The sequence below is a fragment of the Centrocercus urophasianus genome, unplaced genomic scaffold (genome assembly GCF_019232065.1).
Source record: "Centrocercus urophasianus isolate 14NV4802_14NV808 unplaced genomic scaffold, USGS_Curo_1.0 seq_73, whole genome shotgun sequence".
Taxonomy (NCBI): Eukaryota; Metazoa; Chordata; class Aves; order Galliformes; family Phasianidae; genus Centrocercus; species Centrocercus urophasianus.
In genome coordinates, this window is record NW_024885344.1 from 14286330 (window position 1) to 14306451 (window position 20122).

General features: G+C 36.3%; 2 protein-coding genes across 4 annotated transcripts in view; one reads left to right on the plus strand and one right to left on the minus strand.

Annotated features, from left to right (window-relative positions):
• The window catches only part of PIK3C2G (phosphatidylinositol-4-phosphate 3-kinase catalytic subunit type 2 gamma), a 203322-nt gene extending 198403 nt beyond the window's left edge, over nt 1-4919 (plus strand). For all 3 annotated transcript variants that reach the window (XM_042837757.1, XM_042837756.1, XM_042837755.1), the window contains one exon: nt 4024-4919. In XM_042837757.1, coding sequence (XP_042693691.1) covers nt 4024-4176 — 153 coding nt within the window. In that variant the 3' untranslated portion in view covers nt 4177-4919. The remainder of the gene's footprint in view (nt 1-4023) is intronic.
• A 2192-nt stretch (nt 4920-7111) lies between these two features.
• PLCZ1 (phospholipase C zeta 1) overlaps nt 7112-20122 on the minus strand; it is a 45555-nt gene continuing 32544 nt past the window's right edge. The window contains exons 10-13 of the mRNA XM_042837959.1: nt 13913-14085; nt 11080-11212; nt 9230-9379; nt 7112-7194 (exon numbers count right to left, since the gene is read on the minus strand). Coding sequence (XP_042693893.1) covers nt 7112-7194; nt 9230-9379; nt 11080-11212; nt 13913-14085 — 539 coding nt within the window. The remainder of the gene's footprint in view (nt 7195-9229; nt 9380-11079; nt 11213-13912; nt 14086-20122) is intronic.

Below are 20122 nucleotides of genomic sequence, written 5' to 3' on the forward strand. Positions count from 1 at the left end.
AGTAGTCTGAAATGCTGGGAGGGGATTTAATTGTGGTTAAGGATCATCCTTCTGCTGTTAAGAGAAAATTCATGCACACTTAAATATCCTTTACTCAAAACTTACAGCCTTCTTCACAGATGCTCAGTCTTTTTCACCAGGAGCTGCTAATCACAGTGGGGACATATGGCTCTGCTGAACTTGGGCATTTCAAACCCAAAGCTTGTACTGTTAGCAGCTCTGCTCCTCCATATGCGATATCATTCTGTATGCATTTTCTGTCCAAGGCTGGTAGACTGAGGCAGAAGAAGCCCCAGGGAAGGAAAACAGCTAAAAATATAAGTCAGCTGTCTTTTAAGTTAGTTACTGTCCAAAATGCTGTGTACAGAAATGTACTAGCCTTTTTTATGAGTTCATAAGTTTTTATTAAAGCCAAATGGCTGGAAGGAAGCTGTAGATTAATTTCTCTCCATGTTCGAGACTGAGAAAATTCTGAAATGTGCTTCTCTTGGGTATTTTTGCTTTTAGTTTTGTACTTTTATTGCTTATGACTGCCTACAGCAAATTATCAACCTTGCAAAAGTGCATTTTATTTTTGATTTCTACTCATACGTGAGATTACAGATGCGAAGGTCCAGGAGGACCAGCAATAAAATGAACCATGCTGAATGCTTAGGAGTTGCTTTTAACAAGCACTCCTTTTCTCTTGTTCCTGTATTTGGATTTCAGTTTGTTGCACTCATATTGGTGTAACATTGAATTAAAAAATTATTATCTCAGAAGAATGGGATGCAAGGTAAGGAGAAACAGAATAATATGCCAGATGTTAGGCTACTGGCAATAAATAGGAATCACTTGGGAGATTTCAGATTAGTTTAGTGGGAACAAAGAAAAGTTAGAAAACTGAAAATAAGTCTGAATTATTTAAGTTCAAATTCTCACTGAGAAAAGGATCAATGTGCAGAACCAATGTCAGTGGGGTCTTTCTTGTGTGTCATGTTTGTTATGAGACACACTGCAAGTCCTCACACTTGCTGTCCTTTGTCTCTAAAGCACCTAGAATCACACACTTCTAGAATGAGTGAACCTCCATAGCAGGAATAGGCGTGCTTTGCCACGGGGAAGCCAGAACAAGAGGGAATTCTCTCCATCCCGCACGTGGTGTGGAAGGGCAAACATGAACAAACCCCTAGGATACATCAGCCCGAGTGCTGTTGCAGCTGCCTTCAGAGCAGGGAGCTGCTGAGCTGCAGCAGGACTAACAGCCCAGGCATAACAGAGGAGGAGGGGACCTGTGCCCAAAGCCACAGCAGCTAGCTGCACCACTGTGCTTCAATGCTGATTTGGACAATTAAGGGCGAATCTAGAAAGTTTGTCATGGCTACTGAAGTTTCCCCCAACTTTCCCTCATCTATCATTAAAATGCCATTAGACAACGTGCTTTTCTTTTTGGAACCAAAAACACTTGAATGTGTGAACCAGTCCTAGCTGTCCCACTGATGTGGGCCACCTGTGCATTACACACCTCCATTTGATCCAACTAGGAGGCAAATATTGTTACTAAACAAAGATTTCAGGATTTAACTGTTCTTGTTATGAAATTCTGACTGGGGGAATATTTCTTTTGCCCACATGTAATTCATCTGTCTACAGGCTTTCTTCAGTCCCCACTCCCTGATTATAATCATTTTAGAAACAATTTTTGGGATCTATTGAAAGCCACCAAGATGACACTTTAAGGTCATTTTTATATTGGTCAGATATGCTATCAGAAGACGGGAAAGCTGGATTTTTGTATTCATACACAATTTGATGAAGAAGGCACTCAGCAAACATAAACTGAAAGGCGCTGGCACCGCTGTCATGACAGCTGTCCTAAGCTGTAATTTCCAAAGGTTTCCAAATTGGCACATTAGACTTACCAGACTGCAGCCTGGTAAGACCTTTCTAGTAAAAGCCAGTAAAAAAGAATGATGAGTCAGCTTTTCTGTACCAATCCTGTGGCTGTTCACTGTTGGCACATCAACCATCCCACTACACCAGGGAGCTTGTTCTAGTGCTCACCTGTCGTGGACCAGAGTGCTCTGTGGTCTCACAAGAACAGCCCGGCCCTGTTAGGATTGCCTGGGAGAACCAGAGATCTCACACCTCCTGGATCCGCCTGTGAAGTTCACCCTCTGGCTGTCCCTTGCAAGAAGAACACTGCTGGGGCTTAGCCTTCATCTCTGACTGAAGTGTGTCACTGCTGCTCCTCAGAACACGCAGTGCAGGGAGCAGTCCAGCCCAGAGAGACCCAGGCTAGGCTGGGAAGCTCAGTCAGACTTTCCTCTTCATACTGCATCCAGATTGTGCAGTAAATCCAAGCAGGCTGCATAGCAGGCTCACTGTGGGCAGTTTCACTTTCCCATCCTCTTGAAGTGACAGTGTTACTGCATTTGCTTTTTAAGCTGCATGGTGAGATTAAAATTTTAAACATTTGCCACTGCAACTAAAATAGCAAAAACATTGGAAACACTTCCATCCATACAAATTTTAGATTAAATGCACTTCTCTAACAAAGCTTTCCTTTGAGGCCTGGATCCAGCTGACAGCGTTCTTTCACATTCTATCAAGCTGTACTCAGTTCACTCAGCAGTTTTTGATTAATGCAGAGAATGAAACATAGGAGCCTATTCGGAATGCAGCTCATTGTTGTTAGCCTATCACTCCAGATTTATTTTTTTAATTCAGAAACCACTGCATTATCATTTCGTAATTAATCTGTGTTCTCACAGCACCAAGGTAATTTCAAAGATATTTTTTTGAAACTATAGGCTTTAATAATTTTCTAAAGAGATGCTAAGCAAGCTGTGTCATTTAATTTGAGAAGCATTAACAGCACTTCTCAACTAACAGAAACGTCCAGATTTAGTTGTTTCCACTTGCTAAATTGGGGGCCAATCTCAGGCATGTTCCACACCCACAGCATCTACTGAGTGGGCTGAGCTTTCTATCATGTTAACAACTCCTTAAGTCCCTTAAAAAATGCACATATTATAGTGGGCACATTTAGATACAGTTAACAACCAGGATCACATATACAGCTATTTTTATTGAAATAGTAAAATGTATACAAATTTCAAAGGAAAATTATTCTCTTTTTCATGATGCGGATTTCTGATCTAGAGCAGTTGTGGAATTTTGTGGAAGTCTTGGTTATAAAATTTTGGGTTTGCTTTGGTATGTTCCTTTCTAGTTTTGGTATGTAGCATGAGATTTAATCACATAATGTATTATATTAGTATAATAACATATTAAACTAATAACAATATTCTGCAGTCCTGTGCGTTGTGTGGTATACTTTCATAAGACATGTGGAGGGAACATAAAGCTGTTTTGAGGCACTACTAAGCAACATGTAACAAATATAATAATATATCAAGTTACAAAAAGAAAAAAAGAAAAGACATAAGAGGGTTGTTTGGTTTTTTGGTTTTTTTTTTTTTTTTTTTTCAGAACAGAAACACCATTTTTCAAAGCATTTGATGTGGACAGATATTTAAAAGTTTACATTTACACCTTTCCATAGTTACCATTTCACACTTCTGTCTGTGATAAGTACTCTTCATCTTAATCTCTCCACTGGAAAACCAACAGTTGTATTCTTCCCTGGAGAGATTTGTGGAGATCTGATATATCTCCTCATTTGAGTTCAAAACTCTGCCTTAGTTCCAATTTTCACATGGCAAATCATGCATTCATATTTTTTTAATCAAGTATTGCAACACAGGTTTCAAATTTATTTACAAATGCTTGGTAATCAGACTTCACAAGCCTACACTAGCAGAACACCTCTTAGATAAACTACATCGATCAAATGTAGATCTGAGCTGAATCCACTGACTTGAATTTGGCTCATAATTAATAGCTTAGAATTCTGGAGGACAGCTTACAGTAATTATTGTAAAGTTATCGTCATCATCCGGAAGGCTGTACTGAAGTATTTTGCTTGTCAAATAAATTCACAGATTCTTATGCTTTCCTGTGCACTTTATGTTATTTCAGGTTGTGTACAACAAAGTTATGCAACTTGAAGGCCATATACTGAAGCTTGTTGTGAAAAGCAAAGGAACATTTGTGGGAGCTGTTAACATTCAACTGAGCAGAGTCCAGTTAAATGAAGAAAAATGGTATCCACTGGGAAACAGTGAAATTTAAATGTGGTCTAAGACAATTCAATTATTTATCCGCTAATGTTTCTTTATTCCATTTTCCATGGTACATTTTGTCTCAGTTGCCCTTGAGAATATGCATTCATCTGCTGATCTCAACATTTCAAATCATAAGGCTATTGTCTTAAAATTGCTACCATCTTCTTGCAACAGATTCCCGTTAGGGTGAGTTTAGGAAATTGCATTCTAACGTGTAGGAGCATGCAGGTATTCTTATGACAGCAATCAAGACTTTTGTTCATGTGAAATAGTAGTGTAAAAACCCTGAATTTAGTGCACATCAGAGTGTGGGTCAGAGCCTAATTCTTTGCCTGCTAATTCCACTGATGGTGTTGAAACAATGCTGATAAAGGTGTAATTTATCATTGTCCACTCTGACTCACTGCATGTGATGATTCAGCAGAGGGATCCATGGGAGGATTCCCTGGGTGCCAATACATTTCAGACGTCTAGCAGATTTCATGTTAAATCTTATGCAATCTATACATTTGAAAACAAGCGTACCAACAATGAATCAAGAACTTAACAACTGCACAGAAGACATTTTGTGCAGTATAGGTTGGTGTTTATGTAATGCAACTTTATATCTCGGATCCTCATTTGTGAATAAGCTATTTCAACATTTCTTTTATTCTGACATCTAAGAGGCAGATACAACTGGTCGATTGTGAGAAGAAAGGAGGAATGTGGAGCTAATCTTCACAAATAAATAAAACATATTGAATGTGAGCTTTCAGTGTTGTATTTATTTAAGATCATATTATAATGAATCTTTGTTCACTTGTCCTACCCCGTTGCATTCCTATTCTGTATAAGGGAGTCAAGTGAATACAAGCATTGACCTTAGGGCTACATATACATATACCCAATGAATGTGAGTTCTACCTCTACCTCTGAGTTCACTGAGGCTGATCATGGGCTCTGTTCTTCAAAGCATTTTTACCTAAAGCGAAGAACCACTTAAGCACATCTTTGAACATTTAGCATGTAAGCAACTCTAATGAAATGTCCATTGCTGCCAGTCTATTATACACATGCAGAGCTGAGCATGTATATAAACCTTTCCAGAAGCAAGGGCACATTTTAAGGCACAGGAGACACGTTGATTTGTGATCTGATCTGCTGTAAAATTTTAAGGTACCATACTGAGTAGATCTGACATTTGTTCTACCAGGTAGAAAAGTGGTCAACAGAGGGATAATAACTCCAGAAGCTGAAGATAATTGCCTTCTTCTCCCAAAGGACACTCACATATCAGACTTCAGAAGGTAATGTTGTATAAAGCTCCTGAAGTGGGACTAGGAGTGCTGTTTAGGAATCTAAATAAGCTGCAGTTTTCCTCTGCATCAAACCAATTGGCCATGTCACTTGATCAGTTTGTTTCTGAGAATAGATACACCAGATTGCCTTGTGAAATTAAATTCCTCCTCAGTAAAAGGAGCTAGGGGGGAACTCTGCTTGAATATTGAGTATTATTATTATTAGAATTCTGAAGAAAACTATAAAATATTTATCGCAGGAAAAGACATTGGCTAGCATACAGATATGATCACTACAAAGTTCAGTAAGTCTAACATTTTAGATCATAGGATTTCCTGAGTAAAGAATCAAGTGACTTGTCACTCAAGAACAGAAAACATATTGTTTCCAGCTTACAATGTTATCAAATTATGTGACCTTACAGTTCAATATTGATTTTAGATTCTTAGTCTGCTCCCTTGGTTTCCTCATTACAACTGTAATGCTATTTCCTAACAGTGTTATTTTCAGTGACATTTTCTAATCATTGACTACAGCATACTCTGATTTTCCATCTTAGAGCAACATTAAATAAGATAGTGTTAAAAAGGCTTTAAATAACAGAAGTATTAAAAATAGAATATTATTAGAACTGTCTGCAAACAGCATTACAAATAGAATGTTATCAGAACTGTCTGCAAACATAAGCAATTCTGTTGATATTAAAGAAAGAAAACTGTCAATAAAACATACTTAAAAAAAAATGCACGTTTGAGTAACAGATCTGCAATCAGTGTAGATAAAGTCCTCTGGAAGCTCAGCAATACTTCAGTTTTCTAAGGAAGTTGGGAAAACTATGATTTATGGATGAGATTGGCACTGATAGCTCTGTTAGGCAAAAAAATGCCCTCAGAGAACTCAAATCATACAATCAACATTTACCTTCCCTAAACTTCTTCAAATCCACCTCAAAGCCTTGTGCTTCCTATTTCCCAAATTCACAGTCAGTAAGAGGTATCCTGAGCTTCCTGCTGCTATGAGGAACATAGCCCTTTACAAATCAGCCTGTGAATTATTTGTCTTTCTTTAGCAGCAGGAGGTTCAGGATTAGGCTGAGAAAAGGTACCAATAGTAGCATCTTAAGTTTTTATCATTTTAAGAGCTGCTTTTTCTCAGAACTGTTTTTCCAGGTGGCAAAATTTCAGTAGACATTAAAGGGATATAGCTCAAGCAGAAACTGCTGTTGCTATACGTTAAAAGAGACTTTAAACTGAATATGTCACTTTTTTATGTTCCCTTGAACATGATTGCTCTTTGTCAACGCAAATAAATATGTGCATGTTAACAAGTTTACAATTTTGTAGTATAAAATCATAAATATTAAATTTTTATCTTCAGAAATTAATCATAATTTTGCAATTAGCTGCAAATGAAATTATTAATTGAATTCAACAAAATGTTCAAAACAGTTCACTCTGTATGAATTATTAGTAGGGCTAACTTCACTAGCCATTACTTATTCAGGATACCATTTACTCACACAAGAAGTCACATTAGCTTAAAAAAAATCAATGAGAACATGCCACTCTGGAAATCAGACTACTGGGTTGTTGCAGGCCAAGTGATGTTGCTTTATTGAGTGGAGTGTGAGTCACCAGAATGACAACTATTGCAGAGCACTATTAGTAGTACCATACGTACACAAACAGAGATGCAGGTTCCAGTTTGCCACCACGTTTGGAAAACAGGGGAACAGTGCAGTAACCTGAAAAAATAACGACACTTGGTTACAGTTGTGTTTTATTATCTACTATGCAAATGTAACATAGCAATGAACCTCAGAATAAGTCATTAAAATAAAGTGAAATGATACAGAACCAAACCCCCATTTCTACTGGTTTTCTCTTCTACATATACAACATTTTGAATCTGGCATGTCAGGACACAGAGTGAAAGACTAAGTATAGAATCTTTTAGGATCTTTTCAGTTTTTTAAGGTGAAGACTGAACAAAAAAAAGCAGCAAAACTTTAAATATGAATAAAGTGTGCATTCTAATATTCAAGGAACTATACTTAATGCATTCTTTTTATTGCAAATTAAACAACTTCTGAATCAATAGTGATAGTGCTTTAGGGAAAAGAGTGGCGTTACAGCAATAATACACTGCCAGCTAAGGAAAAAAAAAAAAAAAAAAAAGTGTGGCATAAGATCTTCTATCACAAAATCTTAAGTCTGTTAAGAATTGCCTTCTGTATATGAGTGATTCCCAGTATCAGAGGTAAGGCATCCCTCAGAAACTGTGTGTTTGTCATTTAAAGAAGGTCTTGTTCTTAACTTGAAGATTATCTTACCTGCTCTGAAAACAAAAAAACACCCTCCTCCAAAGCCAAAGCCTACATTCATAAGAATGTAACATATATTATTTCATAGAAATGTCACATCAGTTAAAAAATGTTCTGGTTTTTTTCTGTGTCTACACAACTGCAGTCATTTAAATATCTGTTGTCACTAAAAGTTCAGTTGAGAACTGCAATTCTCAAAACTCTTCTTTGCTTGTGTCTGGACATGGACACAATCTTCAGGACCTTCCTTTGGGTTTGGATTTTCTTGATTCTTTTATTCAGTGTTAAAGTTCACTTTACACTTAAGGTTCAGCTTCTGAGCAACAGATATTAAAAATGAACCTTGTAAACATGCATTTGTGATCAAGTAAAATTCTGTTATTGAAATGACTCCAATTTGTATGAAATCATCAACTGTTAACTGATGCAGTGATAGCTAGCTAGGATGTGGGACAATTAAATTCCTGTCTTACACTGGACTGAGACAAAGGGGTTATAACCCAGGAGTCACCCCTCTAGCCTTTAACCTCCCAGCTAGAGGGAGATTCCCATCTTCAGTCCCTCTAAGTACTAAATCACTGCATGAAAAATTGCATACAGATACAGGTGGGCAGCAAGTGTCCTTACCCAGTGCAACCTGTAGCTGTGTGGTGAAGCTGGCACTGAGAAGTTACACATTGAATGATTCTACCAAAATAAATAAATGAATTTATTTGATTTTAATATTAATGATTTAGACATAGCCATTAACAACCTTGCTAAGCTTTATTAAAAAAAAAAGGCACAGTGTCCACTGCCAGCTCCACTTTTTGCCTTCATGTCTTCATTTACTAACAAAAGTTGATTCTGTTTGCTTTGTCAGAAATACATTTGGAAATCCAGTACAGTAAACAGTCATTTTACATAAGCCTTTCTTCTTGGCCTACTGACTTCTGTGTCTGTTTTTTATGTGCAGCCTATCAATCACATAAGATTCCAGGAACTAAACTTGTACAAAAGAAGAAACACTATTAAGAAAAATACTACATACATTTTTCTTAATATATATTCTTCATTCTGCACTCTGAAAAGTTATGGGCAGATAACTTGAGGGGTTCATGACTTTTTTGCTTTGTTTTAATTTGGCTAACTGGGGTTTGGAGCTTGAGTAGAAAATGCAGAGTTCTGACTAATTGCTCTTACTTTTTTTTCTATCAGAAAATTTAAAACACTATCTGAAGAATTTCTGTTTTGAAATGAATGTTTTAATAGGAATTATTAACATTCATTAATAGTGTCTTGATTTCTACACTGTAGACTAATTCAGAGTCTACACAGAGTTCAACTTTTAACCTAGTGTTACTCAGTTCTCTAGGAAATAATGCTGTGCTGCATCAATACTAGAGTAATGATAAAAGCATGGATTGTTGTAGATAACTTTGGAGTGTTACTGGCAACTCATTTAAAAAGATGTTACCTTTACTCAGACTCAGCAGTGGTAAAGTGTATTGACCAAGGAAATCATTTGCAATCAGAGAGATCTCATCTTGTACACAGAAGCGAATCAGTGCTAGTTCTGGAACTTGGACGGTAAAAGAGAAAGTTTCATCCCATCTAGGACTCAAAGCTAATGAAAAGAGAAAATATATAGTATCAAAATACCATTTATTATATTTAATATCTGAGTTGTGCCTGCTATCAGTAGTCCTTACTGGTAGAATTCTTTCTTTTTCTCTAGATTTTTGTGCCAATTTAAATAAATGGCAGGACTCCAACTGACTGCAGTGATATAGGTCACATCTTTTGTATGGATTATGAAATAAAAACTGTGACAAGGGAGTGCTCAAGATGAAGCAGACAGCCTACGATTTGCCTACAGCATGCATATCATCCCCTTCTATGGATTTGTCATATATTGGGTATATAACAGTGTCAGTCAAGCATCTAGGAAAGTTGTTGTTGTCTCTTCAAAAAGAGCAAAATGGGACAGTGATATCCAGGTTCAGATTTTCTGATCAACTTAAACTTTCCAACATTCATTCCAATTTTATGTTTTTCCCAAGTTTTCTCTTTTTACAGTTTTGGAAATGAGGCAGGAGCTGAATAAATTTTGGTGGAAAAGTGATCATGTGACTAAAAGCAAAATACAGAAGGGAATGTAGAACAGAAGAGGTGGTGTTTGCCCTGTTCAATATTTATACAGAGAGAAAAGGAATGTAGAGGCTATCTACAAAAATGAGAAAGGAAAAATAGAAGAGTGGCAGAGAAGAGATCACAGAGAACCTTTAAGCTGAGGTGTCAAGAATAGGATAGGATAAAGATAAGGAAGTGCTTGAAGACAAATACAGAGAGTACACACTATCTGTCCAGCAATTAAGGGACATAGCCTACTACAAACCTCATATGAGTTAAATGATGAAGCTGAAGACATTTCTTCCCAAAAGGTTCCAAGAATTTACACGAGTATGCTGGTTTGCACTCATATAGATTTCATTTTCTTCATAGCAACTCATATGTTGGATTTGTGACCCAAACCGTGTTGATGACACACTGGTGTTTCTGTTGCTGCTGAGGAGTGCTTACACAGAATCAAGGATGTTTTTGTTTCTCACATTGCCCCACCATCAAGGAGATTGGGAGTGAAAAAGAGGTTGGGAGGGGACACAGCCAGGATACATGACCCAAAGTAACCAAAGGAATATCCCATAGCACATGATGTTGTACTGAAGTTGAATTAAGTAACCCCAAGATGTCATAAAGAAGCAGGAAGGGGCAGGACATTCAGAGTTATGGCATTTGTCTTCCCAAATAACTGTCATGAATGTTGAAACCCTGCTTTCCTGGAAACAGCTTGCTAACGGGAATCTGCCTGCTAATGGAAAAGACTGAATGAATTTCTTTATCAGTTTTGCTTGAGCGCACAGTCTTGCTTTACCTATCAAACTATTTCAACCCACAAATTTTACCTCTCCAATTTTTTCTCACATTCCACTGTGTGCAAGGAGAGGGGAAGGTGAGAAAGCAGCTGTGTGGTGCTTAGCTGCCTCCTGGGGCTGAACCACAACAGTGAGTAAACACCAGGCACTGTCCATCTTCCCTCAAGAGAGTGCTACTATCAGAGTTCATCCTTCCTTAATCTGCAATTCAGTGAAAATGGCACATAGTTTAAATTTCTGCTAGAGATTTTTTTACCAGAAGATCCTACTCTAGACAGAAATAATTGCAGCCTCTGTAAATACATAGCAGCTTCTTGGGAAGGAAAGATGGCCATTCCATATAAAATATTATTGTCTTGTTCACGGTTAAGAGACTAAGACTGATGCTCACCATTGCTTTTTACGACACTAGATTTTCTTTTTGCTTGATCTTCTGGCACACCATAAATTTCTATCTGCACTAAAGGGTCAGCTTTGTTACTCTTCGACAGGTTACTGGGTGGTAACTGATGACCACTGATGAGCTGGAAAATTAAAGTTGTAATGAATTGAAATGACTGTAAGAACTGACTTTACATAATAGCTGTATAGTAGCCATCGTAGCAAAAATGATTCCGTAAGAAACTACACTTACCAGCCATAAAGGAGCTGTTACCAAAATACCCATTAAACACAATGAAATAAGTTAAGAATATGGTGCTTCCCATTTAATTTAATTCTTGGCTAATTTGATATCATTATGCTTTATATAATGATGTCAGATTTAAGCTTTTTTTATTTATACTTCTCATAAAAATGTTGGAGAAATCAATCTGATTATTGTTGCTTTATCTGAGACCAAGCCCATAATTTTCTGTCAAAGCTGTGCCTATTAGACCAGCAGTAACACTTAGGGTGACACCAACACAAGTGTTGTAGGGTATGTAGAGTGTGTTCCCGTTCTTTCACAGGAACATATAAAAACTCACCCTTTAGCAGGCTCCCGGATGTTATTATGGTTAATTTAGTTAGCTACCTGGAAATTTTGACTCAGACTGCCTGATGATCTGGCACCCAGCCTAAGAAAGGATTTATGAAAGTCACAACTTTTCCTACTATTTGTATCTCAGGACACCAAGGAGAGAATATCTGTAAAGTATCTGCTTTTTAGCAGTTAATGCTGGAGTGTATCGAGAGAGATACAAACCTGCAAACCTAGGTGAGAGACATGACGTTTATGGTCCAGATCGCAGGAGAAAACGTCAAAACTCGTGATACAGATTCTTACTCCCGTGTCGCTCACCGAAAAGTCAAAAAGCACAGACTGTGCTTTTTGCTTAGGTACTTTCAGTAACACCTTGATCCAAGAAAAGTTCTAGCCTGAAACACTGACTGGCAGTTGCTTAGCAGACGCAGGTATTGGCAGTTTCCTTCCTAAAGAATTACCCTCATTAAAAAGCTTTGTACAATTCAAGCATGGACATTTAGACTGCTCAGTTAGAATGACGGGAGGACCTTTGGCACGTCCTGAACATCCTTACTAAAATCCAGCTGCACTGCTTCCCACTCAACCTATGTCTCTGACAGGGAGGGAAAAAAAAGATGCTGGTTAGAGCCTCCTATTACTCAAATCCTAAAACTTATTCCACCTGTGAGATCCAAGGTGAAACAGACATACAGAGGGAATAGAAAACAGCATGGTAGGCTTAGAAATTTCTGTATAAAACACCTTGTACATTTGTATTTCTTCTTCAATGGCTATATACAATCTTTCTCCTAATGGCAACTGTGGCACATCAGGTAAGAAAGGGTACTGAGTTAAATGAAATCAAGTTCTGTATGATTTTTGTCTTCACTAGTGTCTTCCAAATATAATCAGTCAGCCTAACAGAGTTTTATCTCAGGTGCATTATACCTCTGCCCAAAAACTGTTATTTCTCAATTCATCAAGTAAATCTTTAGCAGAAACTGTTTTCCCTTTAACTGCTACTCCAGATATTTTTTGTCTTCAACTACCATTTCCCATTTTTTGCTTCTCTGCAGGAGCTCCACAGCCCCACACACAGCTGGTGTAATGCTGTTGCTGCTGCTATCCAGTCTGTCATCCCAGTCTATGTCATCAGTCTAAAACCCTGCCTTTCTCTGTTCCAGCTCCTTCCGAACTCAGACATTTCCTTTCCATTGTCTGTCTCCTGGATTACAGTCAGGAAGTTTTCCTCATCTTAATTAACTCCAGCTTTATATAATCAAGGACTAAAGTAACAGATGTATACGCATGGGTGCTTCAAATCATCCAGTCATGTCTGTTTGTAATTGGTATGCTAGCAGTTAGGACACCAAAATGTTCTTGATTAGGTGCACACATTATGTAAGCATTTTATAATTGCTATTAGCTAATATTTTATCTCCGCTATTTATTTTTCTGAAAGAAATATCAATTATACACTAATTTTATGCTAATTAAATAGCATTTATGCAAGTAGTATACCGTACAATCAGAAATAGCACATTTTCACTGGGAAAAGGTAGTTTTCCAACCAGCAAATAATTATAAAACATTTACTTGACCTCAAAAGAAGGAGTTTTATTTTTCATTATTTTTAAATGACGTTTATTTAAAATATTTTTCAGAATTAAATCAGATTTGAATTTTGGAGAAGTAGAAATAATTCAAAGGCTTATTGGTTCATCTTCCTTTCTACAGTTATTTATACTATTTTAAGATGATAAATAATATTTTATGTATGCATAAGAAGATAATGAAACTTAAATGAAGCATAAAGCTTGATAGCATATCTTAAAATATTTGCATTTGTCAAGTACAATTACTTTAGTGTATGCAGTATTGCTAATTCTTAAAGAAAATAATACAAATGTTGTACATTTGATTTTTGAAAGCTTTCAGAGCTCAGTATATACAGCCATAACTGGCATTCTTTGATCAACTACATTGTGTACATTTAGATTTCTGTACTGAACACTGTGGAAATCATGTATTTTCATAAATTCATCTACTCTGAACATCTAGATATTTTTAGTAAACATAAGTGATGTACAGATGGGAAACCATCCAAGCAGCAATAAAATTTATATGAGAGTGATGTGTTGGGAGAAACAACAATAAACTTTCCAACAACCAGGAGTGAGAGTGATATTAGAAAATAACAGATTATAAATTGGCCTGGAGTGTGTAACAGTATTTTTTTTTATGTTTTATCAAGCAAATTACAATCAACTAAGCTTACCCTTATTGACAGAGATATTGGTTTACTATATCTTCCCACGTTGTGTGGGTTGAATGTTGAATTGCGATTTCTCAGGAATTCTGGTTTCAGAATGTATCCACAACCACCATTGTCTAAGAATTTCCCATTTTGCAGTTCCATTGGTATTCCTGGTGTCTGGAAGTTTAAGGCCACTGTAAAAACAGATAAATATGAATTTTAAAGAATAACCCTTGATGTCAGTTTATAAAGCAACGCTCTGACAATTAGACAAATCAAAAGCAAAAGAGATTTAAGACTGTATGCCTTTTATTTCATATGCAAGATACTGCTTCTTTTCTCAAGTATAGCAATATTCAATAGTGAATCATTAACATCCAGGAACAAAGTGCACTGCAATGTGTTGTGCATTTACCCATTTCCTTCTACATTAAACCCTGAAGAATAAGACATTATTTCTTTTTTTTTTCACTCTACAAGGACTAAATTCACACAACAGTGCCCAGCAATACACCATACTCTGAGCCTAATTGAGGAGTTATTCCACATAGGACAAAACCATAGGATAATACTAACTTTAGCTGAGGAGCAGAATTCACCACCAAACCATATCACCCAGAAGAATCATAGAATCATAGAAGATCCTGACTTTTGTTGGATGCACAATGACCATCAAGTCCAGCTCCTGGCTCAACAGAGAACCACACAAAACCCCTTTGTCTGAGAGCACTGTCCAAACACTTTGTTAACTCTGTCAACTTGGGACCACGGCCATTGCTCTGAGGAGCCTGTTCCAGTGCCCTACCACCCAAGAAGATAAAGAAGCTTTATTTTAGTATTGGAATACTTAGTGAAAATATAAGTTATAAGATTATAGATTTAGAATCAATTTTTAAAATGTTCTTAAATCTTATGGAAGCAAACCCTTCAAGCGTAGTTTTCCAATGCTGATGATTTTTGTTACTGCACTCTCAACAGATTTTCCTTTCCTTGCCAGCTCAAAACATTTTTGGTTTGCTGCAGCAACAATAATGAAATAGCACACTTCTCATCAACATGATATTATAATTCATGAGATAAAACCAACACTGAAATAGACTTGTTTAATGATATTTTCCCCTATTACAGTACATTGGAGTTTCCTGTCACATTGAAAATAGAAAATGCACAAGTCAAATCAGCGAAGTGAGAACATGATATGTGTTAAATAGAAAATGATAAAAAGTCACTTAACTTGATGGGTTGGCAGGAAAAAAAAAAAAAAAAAAAAAAAAAAAGACTGAGACAGTACAAATGATTCCTAATAATAATTCAGAAAATGGACATTATTACATGTTCCTATGAGATAATATTAATCTTTTGAATAAACAAGTAACAAAATTCAGAAATTCTTATCTCCTGTGCAAGAAATTTGGCTCAGATTCACTGCAAAAATTATTTATTTCTTCACTGCTTTGATGAGCTTTTAAAAAACTTCTTTATTAAGCAACAGAGACAGCAGTAGGTCTGGAGAATGAGGCAGATGGTACTAAGGTTCTAATGTTTGCATTACACTCGGTTTTGATGTGGTTACTTCAGAAGAGCTCTAGCCTGGCCCCGCAGAATCAGTCAGTGAATAGCTGGAGTATATTAGGTGCTCCCAGAGTGCATCCTCAGTTTCACCTGAAAGGAATCCCATCTGTGCTAGGTAAGATTGTTCTGCAAGAAATGCCAGTATGTAGTAAGTAGGAACACCTGGAAATTTGCTTAAAAAACATCACCACAAACAATAACAAAAAGAAAACACAACATGCACTCCTGTATTGAACTACATACTAACATAGGCCCTTGCATAGATTTGTGTCAATAAGCAAAGGATCTTAAAGCCTATTTTATCTCTGACAACAAAAACTAGACCTTAAAATGTTTTTATTGCTCATTGCGCTCCATAAACTTCTGTTTCCTTTTTTCAGTAGGGCAAGTATTCTCATGGTATAGTTTTGGCAGTGATTCACTATTTGCTTTTATGACTCAAAACTCCATCCAGAACAGACTCAAATGCAGTGCTGTGTGACCCTTGCTATATGGAAATGGTGGTACCAAGTGTGTTAAGCAGCGAGGTGAATTCTATAGAGGTGAAACCCTCACAGCTCTTTAAACCTACATCCAGGCATGATTTACAGATAACCCAAGATCTCTCAGTCCATAGATAATTCCTAGGCCATCATTTCAGAATAAACAATTTTAAAACTATGTCTAAAATCACGTAATTCAAACAGCTGTGGCTTCAAATAGAAGCAAATAAAATACACTTGTAGCTTCCACATGATGAAACAAATTACATGATTGCACATAATGAGACTGTTGCTATATTTGCAAGCTTCATAGGCTACTAAGCAGGAAAATCTGATTTAACAACAGAAACAAGCAAAGAAGAATACTTTACATTTTATCACATTAGGTAAATTACTTCACATAAGTGAAGGTCAATGTTATTATGGGATGATATCTTCAAACATCAACACTATATATTTACTCAATTTAATTTTACCTTAGAATAATTTAAAATATACTGAATACTAGTTTCAACCAGGATTTCCTTGTATTGAAACTTGAAACCTCATTCAGATAAGGGAATGAAAGATTTTGCATTATATTCTCTGAAATTCATACCTCTACAACTGTTTGCAAGGTTCAGAGCTGCCAGGGGACTCCTCAGAAAATGCATTATGGTATACTGCTGATGCCCAGTTTTTCATTTCAATTAGATGCAGTTACAACCCTTGCACTTCTTGAGAAATGGCAAAGTTCATAAATTAAAGATTATGCTTTGCATTGCCTGGCAGTCTGGCCTTATGGCAACATCTTTCCACAAGGAAGATTGAATTTCTAACCAATGTTTCATCTCAGTTTTGCTGAATTCAAGAATAGAACTGGTGATAACATGTTCTGTACTTCTGTTTCATGAAACAGTCACAATTTTTAATGCATTTATTAAGCAAAAAATGAAGCAACCTTTAATACAGAGAGGAATACAAAGGATGTATTTCATCTTAAACTCCTGTATCACAGTCAACTTAAGTCATTCCTAAAAGTAATTGCAGAACTAAACACAATATAAATATTCAAATACAGAACCTTCCATAAGTACTGCCATTCAAGACGTAATTAATTTTTAGACTAAAATGACAGCTTTTGAAAACCAAAGAGAATACTAGTGTTCTTAGATTTCTAAGTTGCTGTGATTTGAAGGCAGTTCAGGAAAGCTGCATATCTTTCATGTGTGATGCTGTCTCTCAATTAACATCCCTACTGTGACTTTTGACTTGTCATTTTTTCATTTTTCATTCTTCTCTTCCTGGTCCTATTAGCTATGTTACAACCCTGAGGTTTACTATATTGCCTGCATTTAAAATGAGGGATTTTAAAATGGATAAGCATAAATTTATCACCAGTTTTCCCTAAAATAAGTTACTTAATTGTATTTTATGCCATTTAAAATCCATCTCAAAATCTCTGAATTCTATGCAAATTTCAAAAATATATGCGAAAAGCACTCAGTACTGGTGTTCCTATCTCCATGATTTACTTCACCCATTTGATTCTAAAGAGATAATTCACCACATTTTGATCAGTCTCAGTTCTTTCCAGTTGCCTATGCCCTTAAAATGGGCTGCTCACAGAAAGTGCAATACTTCAAGTGAAGACTCACTAATGGAAAGTATACCAGCAAAATTACCTTCTGTGCCTTAGATAACCAATATTTGGTTGGTGTAAAGTGAATTCTACTTTAGGGAAGCAGGAAATATAATAAAAACAGGACCAAATCCTAATCTGGATTATTTTGTTACTGGTTATGAGATGATCTATGTAACTGGATTTGAAGATACTGCATCTATTCTATGTTAACACTGTCAGATGGGCATTGACTGACTATCCTTTCTTGTCATATACATGTCACAGCTGCACTCAATCCATTAATGCCCAAATTTAAAGAAACATTTTCAGAAGTCCTTACATGACTGTGTAGTCCATATTGTGTTTTTTTTTAGTGATGTGTCTTTTAAAAGGTTTCATCTACAGCCTGCATAAACATGCTAACCAAATACGAGCACTCAAGATGTGAATGAAAAAGAGAGGACATTCAATCACTTGGAAATCAACTGAAAGTATTTGACCTAAGAATAAACCATAACATGATGACAATTTGTCATCTGTTACGTACATCAAGAAGCAAAGATTCATTTACCAAAAGCAGCATACATAGCACTCAGAACTTCATCAGTACTAATGAACCAAATAGATTCTATAAAACTAAAATACAATACTACTTTTATCATCTGAATGAGAAATATAACACTGATTTCTATCTTAGGTACAAAGAATATTTACCTTTTAGTAAACTGAAAGTATTATGCAAACTAAAATGTATTCTGATGAAGCTCCAATAGGTACTATCATATTCTGAAAATCCTCTTCTTACAGCAGATGTACAGAATGTGTGCTGTCTCCAAGAGGCCAAAACACATAAGCTGGGATAACGATGGAACATAGTGAATTTTAAAAATGTTTTCCATATGGGTCTTCGTGAGTAACTAAGAAAACATGCCAGAACTAAGACTGAAAAACTATGACGCTTTTCAGGCTGCTGTGTCTGAATATTACCTGTTATTCTGGTCCTGCCTTGACATGTCCCTCTGATTCTCACTGCCATCCCTGGTTGCTTGTAAATTCAAGCTTGTACAAAAACCATCAAAAGTCAGTCTTTTAAATATTCTCAACATCACCTTTGCCCTGAGAGTTGTTTTTTTCAAATCTTTATGCTACTTCAGCCCTCTCACCAAGCCAGTGAATGAGTGTGATCCCAACAAAATTTCATGAACAAGGACTAATTATCGACACAAAAAAAGCACACTTCACTCATCAGTATTAATTTTGACAAACAAGCGGTGTCAGACTTTTTCTGACTAATGAATTTGCTTAAATTGTCATTTCTAGCCTTACTTATTGCTGATTTGTTTTGAAATGGATACTCTCAGTCCACAGAAACTCAATTTATGAATGGCTTACATCATGAGGTATTCTGCTGTAGTAAGAAGGATTACTCATAACAGAATCACAGAATCACAGAATCGTAGGGGTTGGAAGGGACCTCCAGAGATCATCGAGTCCAACCCCCCTGCCAAAGCAGGTTCCCTACACCATCTGCAAACTGAGTGCTATTCATAACTGTCTGACACATCATGCACAGCATATGCAGTCAGCCTATTCTTATTGTCTTTGGGCCAACTGAATACTACTGCTCTACAGACATTATTAACAGAAATGTTAAGAATTCAATCATTCTAGTGTTCATAATTGCTGACAATGTTCCTACTTAATTACAGGTATCTCTACTGGAAAATAGATGTCAGATGATTAAAAACCATCCACTATCCATTACACAAGAATTTCTACAACTGATTTCAATTAGAGATCCTTTCTTGTGAGGTTCTCATGGGAAAAGTACCTAAAGCATTTCTGATAAACTATCATATCTAAAATCTAAATTGATTTTTGTTATTTAATTAATATGTCAGATTGAAAGTTACACTGCAGTGTAAGTCTCGGCATCTTTTGGTTGTCACTGCAATTACTTCAAACATGAAATAGATATTTTTTGAAAATACTTTCTTAGTTTGCTTGCCTTGTGTTTCCTGACAGAGCACAGGATATAATCTGCTTCACTTTCCTGTTTCAGTCTGGCTTTCTAACACAACATTTAGAACAAGGTCAACAAGAAGTTCAGAGACAATTGTGCCCGTGTAGTTTCTTCTGTATTTCTTTTACAATGACTAAATGTCAGGTAAGTTATTTAGTGTTCTATTAGTTGTCTGCAGTTCTGGATTTAGTGAAAAAATGTTATTTTCATGATTACTGTCAACAAATTGCTGACAAAATGAAATTTCAATGTTTCTTTTGTTTAAAGTTACAGCTTTTATTGCCCACAAAACTAAACAAACACAAAAATCTATCACGACTGTCAAAAAGAAGTGAGCTCCAGAGTAACCAAGACCTTTGTCATAAACTTGGCAGTTAGTGATGTTCCTGCAAGAGGAATATGAAAGCTTTATTCAAGACACCTCCTAGCCCCTGGATCTTTCCAACAGAAAGGCAAGTGTATTGAAATAGTTCAATTTATCTGGAGATATTATCCCACCTAACTTAGAGGAATTAGCTTCTTCATTAGAGCCAGTGAGAATACAGTCAATG